Source organism: Ostrinia furnacalis, unplaced genomic scaffold (genome assembly GCF_004193835.3).
Source record: "Ostrinia furnacalis isolate ACB-3 unplaced genomic scaffold, ASM419383v2 OfSCF0710, whole genome shotgun sequence".
Classification (NCBI taxonomy): domain Eukaryota; kingdom Metazoa; phylum Arthropoda; class Insecta; order Lepidoptera; family Crambidae; genus Ostrinia; species Ostrinia furnacalis.
The window spans coordinates 3,513,624-3,532,098 of NW_021130949.1; the positions used below are offsets into that span (position 1 = coordinate 3,513,624).

Below are 18,475 nucleotides of genomic sequence, written 5' to 3' on the forward strand. Positions count from 1 at the left end.
ACCACTACTTTAATTGCTTGTAGGAATAAAAAAACAAAAGAACTGACAGTTAAAAAACATACGTTCTTCAAAATATTGAATAGAAGAATATGGTTAATAGCACGAAACCACGCGTTCCAGTCGTGAGATATGTCAGTACCAAACTTTTTTACTGGTTAAAGAGTATCAGAAGAACAAAAAATTAGAAAAAAATCTTACCTATTATCCGAAATGTTGAGCAGAAGACGATGGTTAGCAGCACGAACCACGTGTTCCAGTCGTGGTTGTTGTTCACGGTGGCCACTCCCAGGAACATGAAGATTATGGTCTCCGAGGATGACGACAGCATCTTCATGGTATACTTGATGGTCGTGTGCGACTTGTGCGATATGTTGCCTTCCACATAGTTCTTCATTGTTATACCGCAGAATGTTATTCTGGAATGGTAGTAATACGAGTTGCTTTGAGTTAAGAATCCTATTTAGGTCATAGGTATATCAAATAACGATAGAAAAATAACAATCCTAACTTAAATGTACGTCGAAGGATAATTTGCATAGTTCCATTAAATTACTTCCTGGAAATGCCTACGATTTTGTCAGGGATAATACAGAAATAAAGAAACAACAATTTAATGAGTGATATCTCATCCCATAAACTAAAATACCCAGTTACTTGGATAATGAGCTTTTCTCATATCTACCACCTCATAAACGCTCCATTCAAGTACGGCTGGTCACTTTTGATTTATTGTCGTCACGTACGTGCTAAATTCACAACTTAGTTTTATTGCAAGGACCATAAACTGGGGCAATCTAATAAGACATTCCATGAGAGTATCTTATATCCTTCAGGCTTAACCCTAATACAGGACACTGAATAATTTTGTAACCGTCGCTAAAGTGGTTATCCCGTGGGAATCCTCAACATAATACGATAACTGCTAGTAACTATACTCGTAATCCAATTGAGACTAAAGTTCGACACAGGTAAACTTACAGAACATAAATTCAGATCACTCTATACATTTCAAAACATCTTCTATCAGTTAAATTTTTAAAAAGGTTCCGTAACCCCAAATTTTTCATGTTCACAAATTGATGCTTTTATCTATAACTTTGGTATTAAATAGATTCTTCTCTAGATGAAACGCTTAAAATATGCAATATCATTATTCCAAAAATCGCTTTAATAGGCAGTACAAAAAGGAGAACTTAATGCCATGTGGCATTTTCTTCCAGTTAACCTTAGGCAAAACAGAGAATTTGAATTCCGTTTTACTAGTGACCGGACCGAAGTGACTAAGAGCAAACAAGCAAATAAACGGACTTAACATTCCGTCCTCCCACTTTTATCCCTGACCGTTTCCGTACGGGACTCCCGGGAATGGCTTTAAAGGGATCCTAGCCAAAGAGAGGAAACAGGGTTCAAATAGATATCCGAAGCAAAAGGAAATAGGAATATTTGAAATAATAGGACACCTACCGTTCGATCGTTTTTCGCATACTCTCCGCAATAATACCTACTACCTACCTACGACCTAGATTGCCTTAATAAAATATGTATACAAATTAGGTACTTTACCCACATTAAAAGTAAAACCTCAACAAATTATTATTCATGAGTTTCTCCAAATCCTAACTTAAGTACTCTTGGAACCATGAATTTTTTATTTGGTCTAAATAATTATCACACTAATTATTGCTGCATTTTTTTGTGAAATAAGACTTCTAATTACACTGTTGTTAATTTATTTATGTTTTTGTTTTGCTCATTTTGCGACGTTCTCTTAATCTGGAATTGTATTGTGGTCTACAACTCAGGAATACAGTAAAAAGGGAAAGTTATATTATTCTCACAGAGCAATAAACGTGTCTAAACCGATGCTTTAAATTTCAGCGAGTACTCAAAAGATTTTTATTAGTGCTATTAGAAATAGCACTCTACCATGAGCACAGTTTCGCATTACTTTGAATTTACGGCCGATTTTATTGCAAAAAGGCCATATTTACGGCGCAACAATAAGTGTAACATTTCAACCGTATTCACACATAAAAAGTTACATTTATCGAAAGCTGTTCCTCTTTTATTATTTTCAAAAGTATAAAACAAAGGGGAATGTGTAATAAAGTGCGCTGGATTTATGTAGCTTGACGACTTTTCAACATTGATTGAAACTCATAATATTATGAAACCTAATACTTACGCTAGAATACCACTCATATGGAACATCTCGGCGTTCAAATACGCCAGGTACGCCATGACGAAGATGAATATGGGCTCGATGACCCGGACTTCGTTCGTGAACCGGGTCACCAGACCGGTGCCGAAGCCCCAGATGACGCCGATACAGGTGCCGCCTACCGCCACCACCAGGAATGAGGCCAGACCAGCTAGAATGTCGGTGTATACTAGCTTTGATGGTCCCATCTCTCTGTGGAAGAAAAAAACATTTTTTTTTCTCAAACTATTTAGACATTTATGAACAAATCATTTATAATGAGCATCAATTGATCTACAAACATTTTTCACAGATAAATGATAATAATTAGACAAACACAATTTTTCACAACATGCTTGATTTGTTCTAATTGATTAATAAATAATTTATTTCGGACTAAATTAACAATCATTGTATTAAATAATGTGGCTTAAAAACTATGTTAGTAGGTACTTTCATAAATGAAGCTTGATTAAACAATGATTTTTATTGATTTTTCCGACTGATAAAAAAATAGTTTAAAAAACACCTCTTACAAAGTAAAAAAAATACGTAAAGCTAAATTACTACGTCGTAGCAGTCGTAGCTACGAAAGTTTTCTAAGTTGTAGCACACATGACTACTACGCTACAGGTCTACGCAAATTCGTAGTAGGTAATCTACGACTACGACGTAATTTGCTACGTCGTAGCGTGCGTAGTAATTTGTGACCTTTACTTTATACCGCATAGCCCTAAATAATTAGGTGATCATAATTTTAAATTATAATATTCCATAAGCAATCTTATTGCTATCAACGTAACGAAACAGGTTTTTCGTCATCAAAAACGTGAGACGTTGATACCTACATAACTAGTCGGCTTATAGCCCTAGGGGGTGACGGATTCGTTCAATCCGTTTGAGTCAATTAAGTAAATTAATTGTTCTAATCAACGTTAGTTCGGGTGCGTCGTGTTGGGAAACGCTCCTAGCGAAAAATGGCTGTCTAATAAATTATTACAGAAAAAATAGTTGGTATTTTTGTGTTGAATGTGTTTGTCCGATTCTAAATGTAACAACGAAATAAATGGCTGTCTTTGATTACCTACCGTGCTTGCATTTTAAAGGGGTTTTATTTATTCAGGGTGGATAAAATACGAGTACATCACTATCAAGTAGTCAACTATTTTTATAAAATCTCACAAATAGACTTACGTGTAAGCCTCAAACATGTGGTAAAGCACGACAGTAACAGCGTCATTCAGCAGCGACTCCCCAAACACCACGATGTACAGGATCTCATCCACGTGGATCTCCTCGAAGACGGCCAGCACCGCCACCGGGTCCACTGCTGAGATGAGCGCGCCGAAGAGCAGCATGTCCAGCAGTGGGGTTGTGCAGCCGAACATACCGGTTTGACCGCAGGCCCACAATGACGCACCTACGGCGAAAGTGATTCTCATAAGAACATTTATTATGTTCAAAACCTACGATAACATACAGAAAAACAGCAGTGCGCAAAAAAGTATATTTAGGATAAAATATTTTTTGTAAATTCAAATTGTAATAAAAATAATCCCTTGTGGTATGCTAAAAATATGCCTGTGTTACGAGTGGGTTCACTACTATACTCGTATTCAAGCGGCGGGGATCGAATCCGCGTATCACGAGTCGGCTAGTCTGACCGACTATCATGATTTCGAATTCGCTTATAATAGGTATTTAATTGTGATGCTTAACAAATATATCAGATTAAGGATCATGTCTTTTTACTGCTAAAGAGAATTGATCGGTGTAGGTATAAAAATCGAAACATGGACAAAATCTACTGATATTTAGAAAAATGCAGTTAATCATGATACTCTTCCAGTGGCATCCATTCTCTACAGATGTTACCATCCTTAACACTAATTATGCAATTACATTTCGGTCGCTGAAGGGATTAAAACTTATTTTATGTTTCGTTAATGACCACTAATGACCAGGCGGCAATTAAAGAACGAATTTAGGAAGTCTCGCAAGCTGAATTACTTAGCCACTTATTATTGAGATACGTTTTAAAGTTATGCCCAGTTTTACCATGAATTTTCTCGAAATATTCTTGAGGATAGCATAAAATGAAGTAGCACTCAATTAGAAATGTAATCAGTATTTTTTATACAATGATCGAACCTATTACCTGTCCTATACATAAGGTGCAGTGATTATCTTGATGTTTGTTGTCCGTACAATTTAATATTAAATATTAAGTACATGAAGATAAAAAATTTACACTCACCAATCGTCAAAGTATTGAACACGGTCCCGACCACCGCAAACAGCAGGATAGTTCCCAAATGGTCGAAGAACAGCCTATTCGGCATGAAGTACCCGGCATCCAGGATGATTGGAGGGAGCATGTACAGGAAGAATGTGTCTGGAGTCAGCGGCTGCACATGCACGCTGTGGGTGCTTAACAGTAGGGCTCCAATGAGCACTCCAACGAAGATCAGCAAGCAGGACTCCGGGAAAATCTTCGACAATTTCGGCGTCATGTGGAAACCTGCTAGGAAGTTTAAGTCTTAATAATTATACTTGTAGGGGTTAAGAAAAAGTGCGAGCTGGTTAGATAGGTGCATTTTGTAAAAAGGTAGACAGAGATATTGTTTATAGTTCGAGAATTAAAGAGCTTCTTTGTTTATTGGGATCTTATGTAAGTAGGTCTATCACCTACAATTTACTTATATGGCCTAGAACAGCTAAACATTTTATAAAGCCTTGCGTGCCCTTCGGCTTTTTTATTAGAACATTAAATAATGTTAAACACTTTTTGCTTCGAACATCATTACATTACACCCAGTGAACAAAACTCTATAGAATTTAAAAGTAAACCTTGACATTGAGATAACATTGACAATGACATTGTGACATTCACCAAAAACTCGTAAAAATGGTAAAATGTAATAAAATTACGCAAGTATTTCTAGAAACCTGAAAGCACAAGTGTTTCTAAGTATTTTTTACTGATTACATCTGTTATGTTATGTAATGGACTTCCGAAGATTAGTGGTTTTGTACCGTTATTATACGATTAAAATCTACAAGTTATAAGAGCTAAATAAATTGGTTTACAAATTATAATGCGCGTTGCCGGAGAGAAGTTGCCTCACGCAAAATCTTACACGAGTATTTACGATCTATTTGGTTCTACACCTTTCAATAATATTTTATACAAGAATACAAAGCACAAACAGAAAGACTTGTCAGTTTTCCAAACTACTTGTGGTGATACTGAGAAAGCGAGGCTTGATACTAATTCACTGATGTTAAACACCACACAATACGTAACTAGTGAGAAATATCACCTCCTAAATAAAGAGCACAGCTTCAGATCTGTTGCTAGGTCGACAAGTACGATATTTTATGACCTTGATGATATCGCAAAAAGGCATTCTTTCCATTGTTTTAACGATGTGAGCTCGTCGAATGTGAATTTATTAAAGGTAATGAAAATACCTATGAATACAAATGGCTTCACTGGTAAATCCAACGCAATTGTACAAGAGTGTGCGACGCAAATACAACCCAAGCTTTTACCTAAAGATAGTATTGAGATAAACACGAAGAAAATAAAGAAGACGTATCCAAACGAATGTGTCCTTTCATCAGAAATATTTTTGCGAGATGATGCATATTATGATGATGGTCAGAAGTGCTATTACGGAAAAGATATAACAGATATGCAACAAAAATTTTGGTCATTTGCTAAATACCGAACCGAGTATACTAATCCGATCCCGGAAGAGAAAAAACACAAAAAGAAGGATCGCGGTAAGCGCACTGAAGACCCTTGTCCTTGTCAATTATTTTCTTACGCATGTCCATGTACTGACAAGAAATCTCTTACTGAACTAGCAAAGAACAGCAAATCTTTAACCGTAGCGGATCAAGTTACGAGCACTTCAAAGTTTAAAACACAAGAAGAAGCAGACAACAAAAGTAATACTAAAGCGAAAAAGCCTAAAAATACACCAAGAGAGGATAAACTTCTAAGCACTGATTATGTAGAGGTGATAGAAAAATATGAACTTATACCTACCAAAAATGAACCCATTATTAATGTTTCTAATAAACACGATATGCCTACTATAACTGATGTTATTCAGAATGATAATGTTAGTAAAACAAGCAAGACGAGTAAATCCAAGTCTTTAAAGAAACACCGTAAAATAACATGTCCAAAATGCAGAGAAAATGTTGACGTTTTGTTAAGTACTACGGATGAGGAAGAAAGCATGAAGTATGTCAATTCTTCACTGTATCGTTTCAAAGACAATTCTTCGAAGCATAAGTCATCTAAAACCAACAGACAGAAATCGTTAATAGCTGAAGACCACTGTTACCATGAGCCTCGATGCGAGTTAGTACCGGTGTGCCAGATATTGCCAACCGATAATATTTACATGACCCACAAATGCCTCAGGAAGCAATCTAACCAGAAAACATCGCCCAGAATAATCCGAATAACGAAAGCGTGTCGACACCACCCTCCCTGCACAGTCGTTCCCTCATGTCAGAGGGCAAACGTCCTAAAAAACAACTGCGAATATATTCCACCGTGTTTACATCGACCTCGGTGCGTTAATCTGCCGCTGTGTGTGCCTCTAAAGAACCTTCATTACGAGGAACCCGCGAAAAACGTTGATGATGTGGAAAGCGACGTTCAGTGTCCTCACATCCCGAAATGCAAGTATTATCCTGAATGTCAATATGAACCTCTGGGAAACAATATAGAAAATAACGTCAACATCGTTTCTCAAATGCAAAATGCATGTGAATTCCTTAGCGAGATTCAGCAACAGCCTTTCTTATTGAGCCCAAAGGTGACGTGTCCTCAAAATATATCTTCGCCGAGTCCGGTTATTTCTCCAACATCTTGCAACTGTTGCAAGTCGAATAAGTCCTGTCAGTACAATTGTCCGGACTGCAAGTGTAACTCGGGCAGCAACGCTAATAATATCGAAAGCAATGAAGCGGTTATATTCATAAGAGACGTCGGTTGTCAGTTCCGAAACAAGAGGTGTTCGCCGAAGGAGTCTGCTGACCAGTCAAAGGTGTCGAGCGCGTCTTTTGATTTCGTTGACGTGAAAATGGGCAATTACTACACTAATGTGCACACGTTGAGGTACGAAGATAAATTCACTAACCCGATGGTGGATGAGGAATTCTCCGAGACGAGTGTTTCTATTATTTCTTTGGAGATTGATTCCCATTGTCCGACTCACGGCGAAAGGGCGTCTCGAAAGCGCAGCGAGCGCACCACTGGGTTCATTCCAAAGCCGAATACATCTCCGTATGTAGCATTCACTACACAAAGGTCCCCGGTGGTGCCTCAGCAAATGTATCCGGGAAATAATGAAATGACCGATGTGAGATCTCCGGGGCAAGGATACGCCTACGGCGCTTATTCAGTAAAGTCCCGGCGGAGCTTTTTGAAAAGTAAATACAAAAAAATGTTTTCAGTCAAAAGAAGGAGAAAGTCTAGACCGGGGAGCAGTCACTTTAGCTTCCATACAAGAAAACAAACTTCTGTTCCAAATTAATGGTAAAGTGTTTTGTCGATTTATGTTTTGTGATGAGTTACAAGATAATTATTTCCAAACTATTTGCTTGTGTTTCCTTCATTATTATAAAAATCACTACTTTCTATATTTAACTTATTTTTTAACAAAATATTGTGTAATATGTTTTGTAACGCAATTGTATTTACCTACATGGACTATTAAATATTTATTATTACAGAAATGCAAGGTTTTGATGTATTTAAATATATTCAACCAAATCTATAAATGGTGTTTGTCTAAGGACGACAGCCCATCAAGCCAATCATAAGTAGGTAACTAATTGAAATAATAGGTACTATTTTGTGTCAAAAATTTGAAATCCTAAGGGCTCTGTGTGAGCCCAAAGCAAAATTTATTTAAATTTACAATAACAATTCTTAAAATATAACTAATTATTTAGTGGCTCATGAATTGACAGCATGAATGAGGGCAGGACTTATTTCGTTTTATCAAAATAAACAGAAGACTCTCAACAAATCACTTGGCCCAATTTGCTAATAAAGATATTAGAGAAATATTGGAGTCCCGAAGAACATTTACATATTATCTAGAACGGGGAATCCCTGAAAATGTCGCAAGGACGTCACTCCACATCGTCTGCGATTTGGGTCGAGGATGGGATTAATAAGGTTATAAATAAAACAAATATTTTATATATGTAATTAAGTTAATGTAAGGTATATGTACAAGAGAGGGGAATAGACATAGCCATATTGTATAGCTAGCTATTCCGATAACTTTGTACATGAAAGGTTTTCAAGTCATAGAAACAATAGAATAGACCTCTCAGACGCGTGTAATAGTCTCTCTATTCAAGTTATATCTCAAGTTCTATCTACATTAATTGAAATAGTACCCTACATCTTAAGTTACGTTACATAAAGCCGTAAATAAAAATTAAATGAAAATCCACTACATTACATCACACATACTAACTTCAGAACTTCTAATTTCCCGGCATTTTTTCTTTTACTTGCCAATAGAGCTTAATTTCTTACTTAAGCAGCATTTTCAGGCAAAATGTACCAGTGTCTACAAATTCTCAAAAACACCCTTTCATAGTCATTAAAGTAGCCAAAAATAAATTTAAAAATAATCTTTATGGCGAAAACCACAAACAAGCGCGATCTTTTGTAACCGATGAAAGATGATGAGCAATTTTGCACGTCGAAGCTTAGGGCCCAAGCACACAACTTGTTTTTCAGGCATCGACGACATCGACGCGCTTTTTGTACATAATAGAAACGCGTTTACGCAATGTTATCGCAAACAATGTAACAAACTTTGCAGCAATGCAATTGCAGAGTTCTTTCTATTTTTTTTCTAATTCGTTCTAGCAGCGCAGCAACGGGAACCAAAGCACGAGTTGCGTCGTTAGCGCCTGAAAAAAACGTGGTGTGTATGGACCCTTAGATGTGGTACATCACGAGCTCATCAATTACTGCTAAGTGTAAACACGCCTACATAGTACATATAGATGTAGGTATCTACGCAGTCAATTTTGTTTTGATCTAGACATATTTTAGAGTTAGGTAGGTGTATGTATATCCCCAATTTCCATGATTATAATTGATGAAGACAAATAAGTATTGTTAACAAACAACAAATATGTAAAACTCTGAACATCAAGTCGTGTATTTTCGCTGAATATTCCAAGCACATTAATAACACAAGTTTTCTGTAAGCCCTAACAAAAGTTTGTACTTATCGTGAAACTTCAAACATTAGCCTTGACATGCAAGGTGGAAAAAGTTCGAGGGAAACGAGCTATCCTAAATGATCAAGCTCGTTCCACCGCCCGTGTTCCGAAAACAGATGGGCGCGCCATTGACGGATGACAAGGAATTGGCGGATATCTAATTTATCACTTCTAGTTATGTTTAGTTTGGTTCAGGAAGGTAAATTGATAGGTATTGTATAACTTGCAGCGTTAATTTAATTCCAAGGCACTACTTCCTTGAAAAGTTTCTGTTTTTCCCTGAAACCTAATTTGTTTCCAATTAAGTTACTTAATTATGTAAAAAAACATACTAATAATAATTTTAGTTGTTAGTAGATCGAGCAAAAAGTAGTGAATTCATATTATAAGTAGCTTCTTATTGCTACAAGCAAAATCGAGTTTCGAGTGTCGAAATACGGGCCTGAGTGGGCCTAAAACTTAGTCGAACACGCAGGTTTCAAATGATATTACTTATTGATCTTAGGATATATCGTAGCTTCGCTAAGGCGCCTTTAAGTTGGTTGGTTAGGCTAATGTACATTCTTACCAGGGAAATGTAATAAAAGCTCGCCTTCAGAGTTACTTTCATTTATAAGATGAGAATATCAACATTAAGTACCTAAGTAGATTAGTAAAGATCCACTGCAATAATGTAATACATTGTATAATGAGTTATACTAAAGCCTGGTCCGTGAGTCACACTCACTACTGGCGCGCGTCGCACAGTCGCGACAGCAATATAATTACGCGCGAGCGACAAGGATGGGCAGCTTGGGGTCATTGGACGGGATTCTACGTGCTCACGGACCAGGCTTTAGTGCCCATAACCTCTGTGATGTAGGTATAATGATTAATTAGGCAGTTAAGTCACTGTTATCCATTCATTCATGGTCCCCATTTTCATAACTGAAAATCTCATGGAAAATTCGATAATCTTGAATTTTAGTTTCGGCGATTCTTAACTGCACTTGCTATGAAGCTTCCTTCTAAGCCTTTTCATGATCATACGTGCCAAATAATGGTCAAAATTTAGTAAAGATAATTTAATTTCATTTTGTAAACTGTATTTCCCAAGTCCCAAACGACTAACCTGTCAATGACTACAGTCAAAGGGGATGCTCAGGCTTTGATCTACCCAATATCTGCTACGGAACACGGTTTATGGACGGGAAAATTAGAACAGGAAGGAAGTGTAAAATTGCCTTACAAATAGATGAGTATTAGGGAATGTGATTTTCTGGGTCACTGTATTTCAATTTTACTAAGCGGTTAGGCTTTTCGCGACCTAAATACAGGATTTCGTCGAATTTAAAATCACACATTCCTTGAGTTCATTCTGTATTTATTCAAAATCAAGTATATGTTCATCCTGAGCTTGAAATTAATAACTTGTACCCTCTTGTACTCAGTGCCGGATTAGCCACGTAGCAAGAGTAGCAAATGCTACGGGCCCCGCGAATTTGGGGGCCCCGCGCTCCAGCGCCGGTCTGACCGAAATAAAAAAAGATTAAGTTAGATAGTTTCAACGATGAATAAGTTAGAAACGGGAATAATGACAATACACAGTTTGACACCATACCCCAATAATTGGAAACCACATCTTTTTTAAAAAGACCCTTCATTCTGGTCTTAAAAACTTAATTAATTTTAAATTACCTGTAAATTACGATTTTTGTTCGCATTGTAATTGAAAAAAGTAGTTTAATTGAGTTGACAAAATAGTGACGTCACTTGCTTGTAGTGCCATACAAAATCTATGGGATAGTTTCGTTTTGACAGTTTTAAAAAGTACGTCAATTGACTGGTGGTGTCAACATGTCTATTACATGGAACGCATGCAAGCTTCGCTACTGCAGTGGCGAACGTTCTTTTTCAACATTAAAACGTATTAAAAACTAGCGGCCGCCCGCGACACCGTACGCGTGGATCCCGTTTTACCCCCTTCATCTACGCGGTTTAGATTTTTTCATCTACGCGGTTTAGATTTTTTCCCGCTAACTCCCGTTCCCGTGGGTATGTTGCAATATCCTGTTGTAACTAAGCTTTAAGTTTCCTAAGTTACCTGCATGCCAAATTTCAAGCGTCTAACTTAAGCGGTTTAGATTTTTCATACAAAAGGATTTTCCCGCTAATTTCCGTTCCCGTGGGAATTTCGGAAATTCCTTGTTGTAACTAAGCTTTAAGTTTACTAAGGTACTATCGGGGACTCGAACGCCTTGACACCTTAAGGGCCTAAATTGTTTGCACACACACGCTCGATTTTGCTCCGCCCCCGTTCATTCATGTTACGAGTCAAGCAGCGTCGGCGCACCACTGTAGATGTTTGCCCTAGCAAACCAAGCTCTATGTAAAGCACTTAGGATTGAGTATTGCTTATTACCCGCATCCGTAGCGCTCGTTTGGCAACGTCGCATTTTAGTCAATTTGAAACCCAATTAAGAATCGCTACAAAATATTATATGAGGCTTCGTGTAAAATTTGAACTAGCGATTGCCACCTCGGGTCACAAAATTGCTATCGCACATTCCGAGGTAACTATGNAGATAGATGAATTAAGGAACACGATGGGACAAGAACGTCTTAATCATCTTACTTTGTTGAATATAGAGCATGATTTGCTTAAAAAAGTTGATATTGAAAGTGTTATCTCTAAATTTGCACACATTAAATCAAGAAAAGTTCATTTGTAACAGTTTTGTTTCATTTAATACCCTAAACTTGAGAACCTAAAGAAAACCAAGGGCCCCTTGATAGAAATTTGCTACAGGCCCCGCGCTGGCTTAATCCGGCACTGCTTGTACTTAATAACTTGTACTTGTATTCTTCAATTCAAAGGAAACCGATAGAACATTCTGAAATTTTAGTTGAGGCTAGTGACAAGCCAGATTGCATAATCTACTAAGTTAGGTGACTGACAGGTCGATAAATCTAAATCTTTGCCGGGTTTCAGTAACGGTTTGTAAGGGGCACCTTACGATATTTACGACCTGTCTGAACACAAGATGGGGAACGATGTTGTAACCGTCAGAAAGCTGTACAAGATAAGGTAAGTAGGGAGAGCGGGGCTGAAAGTGCCAGGGGTAAATTGTTCCGAGGCAAATATCTCGACAACAGAAAGAATTAGATATGTTATCGTATTATGTCGCATAATGCCTAACAGTTGGCCACATGCGACATAATACGATCACATACATTACCCCCGGCACTTTCAGCCCCGCTATGCCCTACACTCGTACAATTCAAGAACAGTGATAAAGGCATTGCTTTTTAATCCTAAACAAATGCTTTTGGCTAACAATCGGACAAAAACCAATAAAATGGCTATTATAACCACAAGTGCCCAAACTCTTTCATCGAAGAATGATCGGACCTATGATTGACTCTCTCAAGTACAGAAATCCAATTAATTTACAAAAAGGCAAAATCTGAGCAGAAATTTTATCTGTTGAAGACATACCATTTACCGTTCACCTAAATAAGATCCCAATAATGCTATGAATAGTAAACTCGTTAAAAGAAAATCATTAAAAAGCGGTCAAGCTGAAGTTAAACGCACCTGCCCACTCATTCAAATCACAAAAGATCCCAATATTCAAAGTCAGACATTAAAATATAAAAATGAAGATTAAAATTAAGTCTATTAATGAAAAGGGATAATTTCCACATCATTTGTTAGGCATGCACTATTTTAAAAATAAATGTAGTAAGTAGGTATAAATAGGAAGTAGGTAGTTATAAGATTGAGTTTAAATCATAGTCAAAGTTGGTAACAATCCACACGTGAGCGCAAGGATTACTTATTCATTAATATGGCGCAGTTACAACATGCGTGAAACTGATCGAATCACAGTGCAAACACGCAGTTCAGTTCTTTTCGCCGTGCGTCGCCCATACTTCCGTGCACGTGTTCGCGCTTCTGTTCGATCAATTTAACGCATAGTGTAACTGCCCCATACATTAATTTGACAGCCGTAAGCGTGACGTACATACAGCTGTCAAATTATATGGACCGTATCGCCGCGCACACGCAGACTGTATGCCAAATACTCAACTTACCTATCTTCGCAAGACTGGCAAAAAAGATCCATAGCCCGATCAGGAATGGTGTTTCCACCCTATGGAACTCGAAGGCTGCTATGACGAAGGTCCTTTCTTTCTTCGTCTTGACAGTGGCCGGCAGGTCGGTGGTGGATTCCTGGTTCTGGCGCAGCTGGGTGCCCAGGGGCTCCCCTGGTAAAGGAGCCACGGGACCCATGGGCCCGAAGCCGAGGCCTGGGTATGTGGAGCTCCCATCGACTGTTATGGACGGACTCTGTTTCGTGGTGCTCTGGGGACAAAAAGAAATGATTGTTATTGAGAGGAACTACCTGTTAAACATTTATGCACCGTTTGTAATCTGAATATTCCTTACCCGACCATGATAGATGGCCGTTATTTTTTTTTTGTTTTTAAATATCAAGCTCGCCACAGTCACTGACGACAAACAGTACATTATAGAGTTTCTATGAGCTATGATGAGACTTCTGCTTCCCCTCCTTAATTTCCAAATCTTCGGCGGGCTCTATTCTTCGAGTATGTAAAACTATCAGGTTAGCATCTTCCAAATTATATTAGGACGAACAACTCACATATCAAACGCGGAGCTGGTATTGCCTACGAGAACTAGTTCTACAAGATTACATAACAAACGCGAGCTTGTGCTCGCTCATAAGTATTCCAGTGGGGATCGTTTGCAAGAAAAGGGTTTGCAATCATATTTCGTGGCACAATCGTCTGTCTACCTTCGGGTATTCCCGTGTTGCTTCTAAAGCATTACGCATGTAAGGAATACGAAAAGGTTGGTTATACCTGCATACTGCATATCATGATTTAATTACAAAAAGAAGAATATTCAGGGCAATTATTACAGGTTCTTTATAAAGTTTCAGATATTTATTTGGCATAGAACATAGGAACCAATAAACGTGCTTTAGCTCATTATGCCTACTTAGATACGTTAAAATTTGTACATACAGGTAGGTAGTATGTTGGCTTTCAATTTAATTGGATTTACCTATTATTTATCATAATAAAGCCTTTAACATGCTCACATCAACTCACATGCAAACAGAGGATCTCTGTCACGTTTATCCTTTGTGCTAAATTAAATAATACAAAAAGTGATTTCCCAAATTATATTCACACTGCCTTATCTAGTGGTAATAAAGACGATAAGGGTAGCCAGAACACGTCATAGCGGAACGTGACTACGAATTTACCGCTAATGGGGTGACTATGGATTCGGCCTTAGGCCCGGTTTCCACCATGGCGCGGAGAAATGTTTTGAATAACCAATCAGATTTCGTTCTGTCAATTTTATTCATTCTGAATGACTTCTGATTGATTGTTCAAAACATTTCGCCTTGGTGGAAACCGGCCTTAGTATTTCAGTGGTGCCCTTCCCGCTGCCACTCCGGAGACAAAGCGATTTCAGCGCAAGGTCAAGTTGCCCGCACTCCACTTTGGCGAGAATTCAGCTGTACGATACACTAGACCCGCTCGTAATTATCAAACGGGTCTGTTAAGTTATTGTGGAATGAATAGCCATTGTACAAGTTTCTGGCAAAGATTTTCTGAGAAATGGCTGGTTTTTCTCAATTTGGTCAGAGACGTTATTAAAAGTTAGGATTATGAGATTTATTAAAACTTGCACCGAGAAAAAAGACCGTTCTAAGAAGGCGAACTTAACAAGATTTTTTCCTAGTAGGTAGGTACACTTTTATAAAGTTGTCATGAAATAAGCTTGGTATGAGTTCTGGAAGCTCTATTTTGAAACATTTTGCATATCTAAGCTAAAACAGGTAAAGTTTTATCATTCCAGTATTCGATTACTAGCAGTCCTTCATGTGGATCGAGAGTTAATACCGCATTTATAAACAGTCTTAGTATCAATTTCCCTCAAATCATTTGCAAGGGATAAACGAAAAGTTATACGGATATTGCATTTCGGAGACATTTTCGATTCGAGCCGAGCGATGATATCGAAACTTTCCGGACGACAAATAAAAATGATGAATATTTGAATATACTTGACTAATCTGTAGTTATGTTACAGACAATTTTAAAATATGTAGCTTCATTTTTTACCCACATCCGTCCGCCGTTGAACATAGGCCAGATTGGCCGGTTGGTAGCGGTCTGCACCTAGCGCTTTCCTGCAACCCTTATAAGGTCATCTGTCCACCTTGTGGGCATGGACCTATAAAAAAAGTCGGACGGAGTCTCATCAACAAAATACTGTGACATTAGGATACACCAGCTTGCCTGTACGTACAGGCCGGCACGCACACATTCACACCCTGTTACACCACTTCGAGAGCAAACTTCACACAGTTGACACATTTAAGCAGCGAAAAAACAACACGAATACGACATGTCTTGTGTGATGAAATTGTGTAAAAACCGTTCTGTTCGAACAAACAAAAATTAAGGAATCACATTTCACAGGTAAAATAATAATCCAATCACTTATTTCCCGACATTAAAATATTGAAATTAATTGAAATCAAACGTCATTCACTCGAAAAAATAATACGTCAAAGACCAGTGTTCTCAGTTATTTACGTGGGAAAATTACCCGAAATATGGGAAATTAATAATGATTTTAGGACTTTTTAGTTATGTATTACGCATACTATGGAAATAAAATAATTTATCATAATTATTGTGTTTTAATGGGATATATTTTCATAGGCAAATTTGATCCTTCCCAAAAATGTGGAACTGCGAAATTCAAATTTTCTTACATTGATTGCAAGTCAGTGTCAGGTTGTATGTTAAAAAATATCTATCAGAGATAATAATAATATATTGATGATGCATAAGATTATGATTATAATGTACACAAGATTCGTAATTTGTAACTGCGTGAATTATTTTTGATCAACATTATGTACATACCCTGACACACTGACTTGCAAACAATGTAAGAAAATTTGAACATTGAAAATTTCGCGCCTACCTCAACGCATACACCTTTCATCCTTTTAAAATGGCACGGAATAATTCTGTCTACATTTCCAAGTAACATCTGCCGATCTATGTTTTTCTTAAAATAAATGGGTAAAATGTTTTGGCTAACATGGCATCCCTAAATTCACTCACACAATAGACAAACGCCAAAATTTTGCGTCACAGTTTTGTTGTAGCGCGAGTTCCGTCCGCCTTTTTTTATAGGTCCATGCTTGTGGGTATATTATTAGACATCTCCTACGCTGAGCTTGCCAGTACATGACCTCCATATGAGAACCTTGCTGCCCCATCAGTCGCCAGATTCGATATCAGTGAAAGAAAAACGTCGCATACTATCAGATTAGTGATAAATAATTGATAAAAAGCTTTCTTCTTTTGCCGTCATGCCTGATATGGCTCAATTGGAAAGGAATTACTCTTCGAGATTTATCATCTTCCTTACAGTTAATCTAATTGATTTGAGTTGGCAATGTTTAATAATCAACTCGAGAGGCCAAAGAGCACTCAGAAAGAAAAGTTTGAAGGACCAATGAAATAAATTGGAAACATTTCTTTCTAATTTTAGCTATTACTTATTTAAATCTGTATAATAAAACATTCAGAAATAAAACCTAAAAAGGCACAGCTGCTAAGTTGATTCACTTAGTGAAAGCAATTTATTTAATTTGTCCGTTTATGTCGCTGTCGGCTATTATTGTACGGGGATCAAGGGATTTATCAAATTAAACGGTTCTAGCAAATGAATTTATATGTAAAGTAGGTACGAACGAAGGCTCGTCAAGCTAATATTTACTGGCATCTTATGTCTTTGAAATAGGCTATATTTTGCAACAACAATGTAGAGTCTGATATGGTGACGACTGTACAACACATATCTATTGTCAAGTAGTGTTAGTGTTTCACAAATTCATAATGCTTTTATTGTGGCTAAGCCCAACTAATTATACAGTATAACAGATAACACCAGCTAGTGAGCTTAGCGTGGCATTCGCGTGACGTAACATTAGCGCGACGTGACAATTGCTCACGATTTGACAAACGACAGCTCTCCGACAAGTGACGGCTGTCAACGCCCACACCCACCATTTAACAATGGGTAATTGTCTACGAGCTAACATCAATTAATAATGTCATTTAGTAATTAACGCGCTAATGCACGTTAGATACGCCTGCCCATCTGGCAGGGAGAGCCTCACATACCCGAGATACTGCAAAAATCCTAATGTCTTTATAGAAACCAGCGCAAATACATCACACTGTTGGCATTAATGCTGCAATGTCATTTTGTTATGACATTTTATTAATGCGATTGCTACAATATTGTTGGTAAGGCTTGCTTTACATATTTATCTACCACCTGTGTGTTATGACTTAGCTTTATGACCTCCTATCGTAATAAATTCTCTCTCCCTTTCTTTCTTTATGGACAGTGCGGAAAACTCATTCCATACATAATTTAACATTCCATTTCGCGAAGGATTCCCCCTCGACTCGTAAACAACTTAGCGCCGATAACACGTCAATCAAAACAAATGCATATCCTGTGTCTTTTAGGTTCATATTTGCAAATTGTTTTTATTTGTGTGGATTGTGCTAACTCTATTTTGAGTGGATGTGGGCATGGCAACACTGAGTAATCAGTAAGTAGTCCAGTCAATGAATGCTTTAACGACGGTGTAGAGAGAAATCCATGAAATAATGCTTTATTGACTGGACTAAAGGTAATGTCTTCAATGTACTAAATAGTTGTAAGCATCAATTTAACCATGTTGTAAGTAATTAAATAACATGCAAAATTCAGAAAATAGGTAGGAACTAGGTAAATTTTTCTTTAAACTTGGATTGAATTTAAAATTGTACCTATAAACATTTTATTCTAATTACCTACCTACTTACTTTTAAAGGGCAGTTTTCCCTCAAATACTAAGTACCCATTCATTACCATTAATTTGTTATAATAAT

The 18,475-nt window shown here is 37.4% G+C and overlaps 1 protein-coding gene across 7 annotated transcripts in view; it reads right to left on the minus strand.

Annotated features, from left to right (window-relative positions):
- Nucleotides 1-18,475, minus strand: part of Nhe2 (Na[+]/H[+] hydrogen exchanger 2) — a 63,673-nt gene that overhangs the window by 11,622 nt on the left and 33,576 nt on the right. For 4 of the 7 annotated variants that reach the window (XM_028300397.1, XM_028300394.1, XM_028300396.1 and 1 more), the window contains exons 3-7: nt 13,559-13,829; nt 4,458-4,724; nt 3,395-3,620; nt 2,186-2,413; nt 199-416 (exon numbers count right to left, since the gene is read on the minus strand). In XM_028300397.1, coding sequence (XP_028156198.1) covers nt 199-416; nt 2,186-2,413; nt 3,395-3,620; nt 4,458-4,724; nt 13,559-13,829 — 1,210 coding nt within the window. The remainder of the gene's footprint in view (nt 1-198; nt 417-2,185; nt 2,414-3,394; nt 3,621-4,457; nt 4,725-13,558; nt 13,830-18,475) is intronic. The other 3 variants (XM_028300398.1, XM_028300395.1, XM_028300393.1) reach the window with 1 other exon arrangement.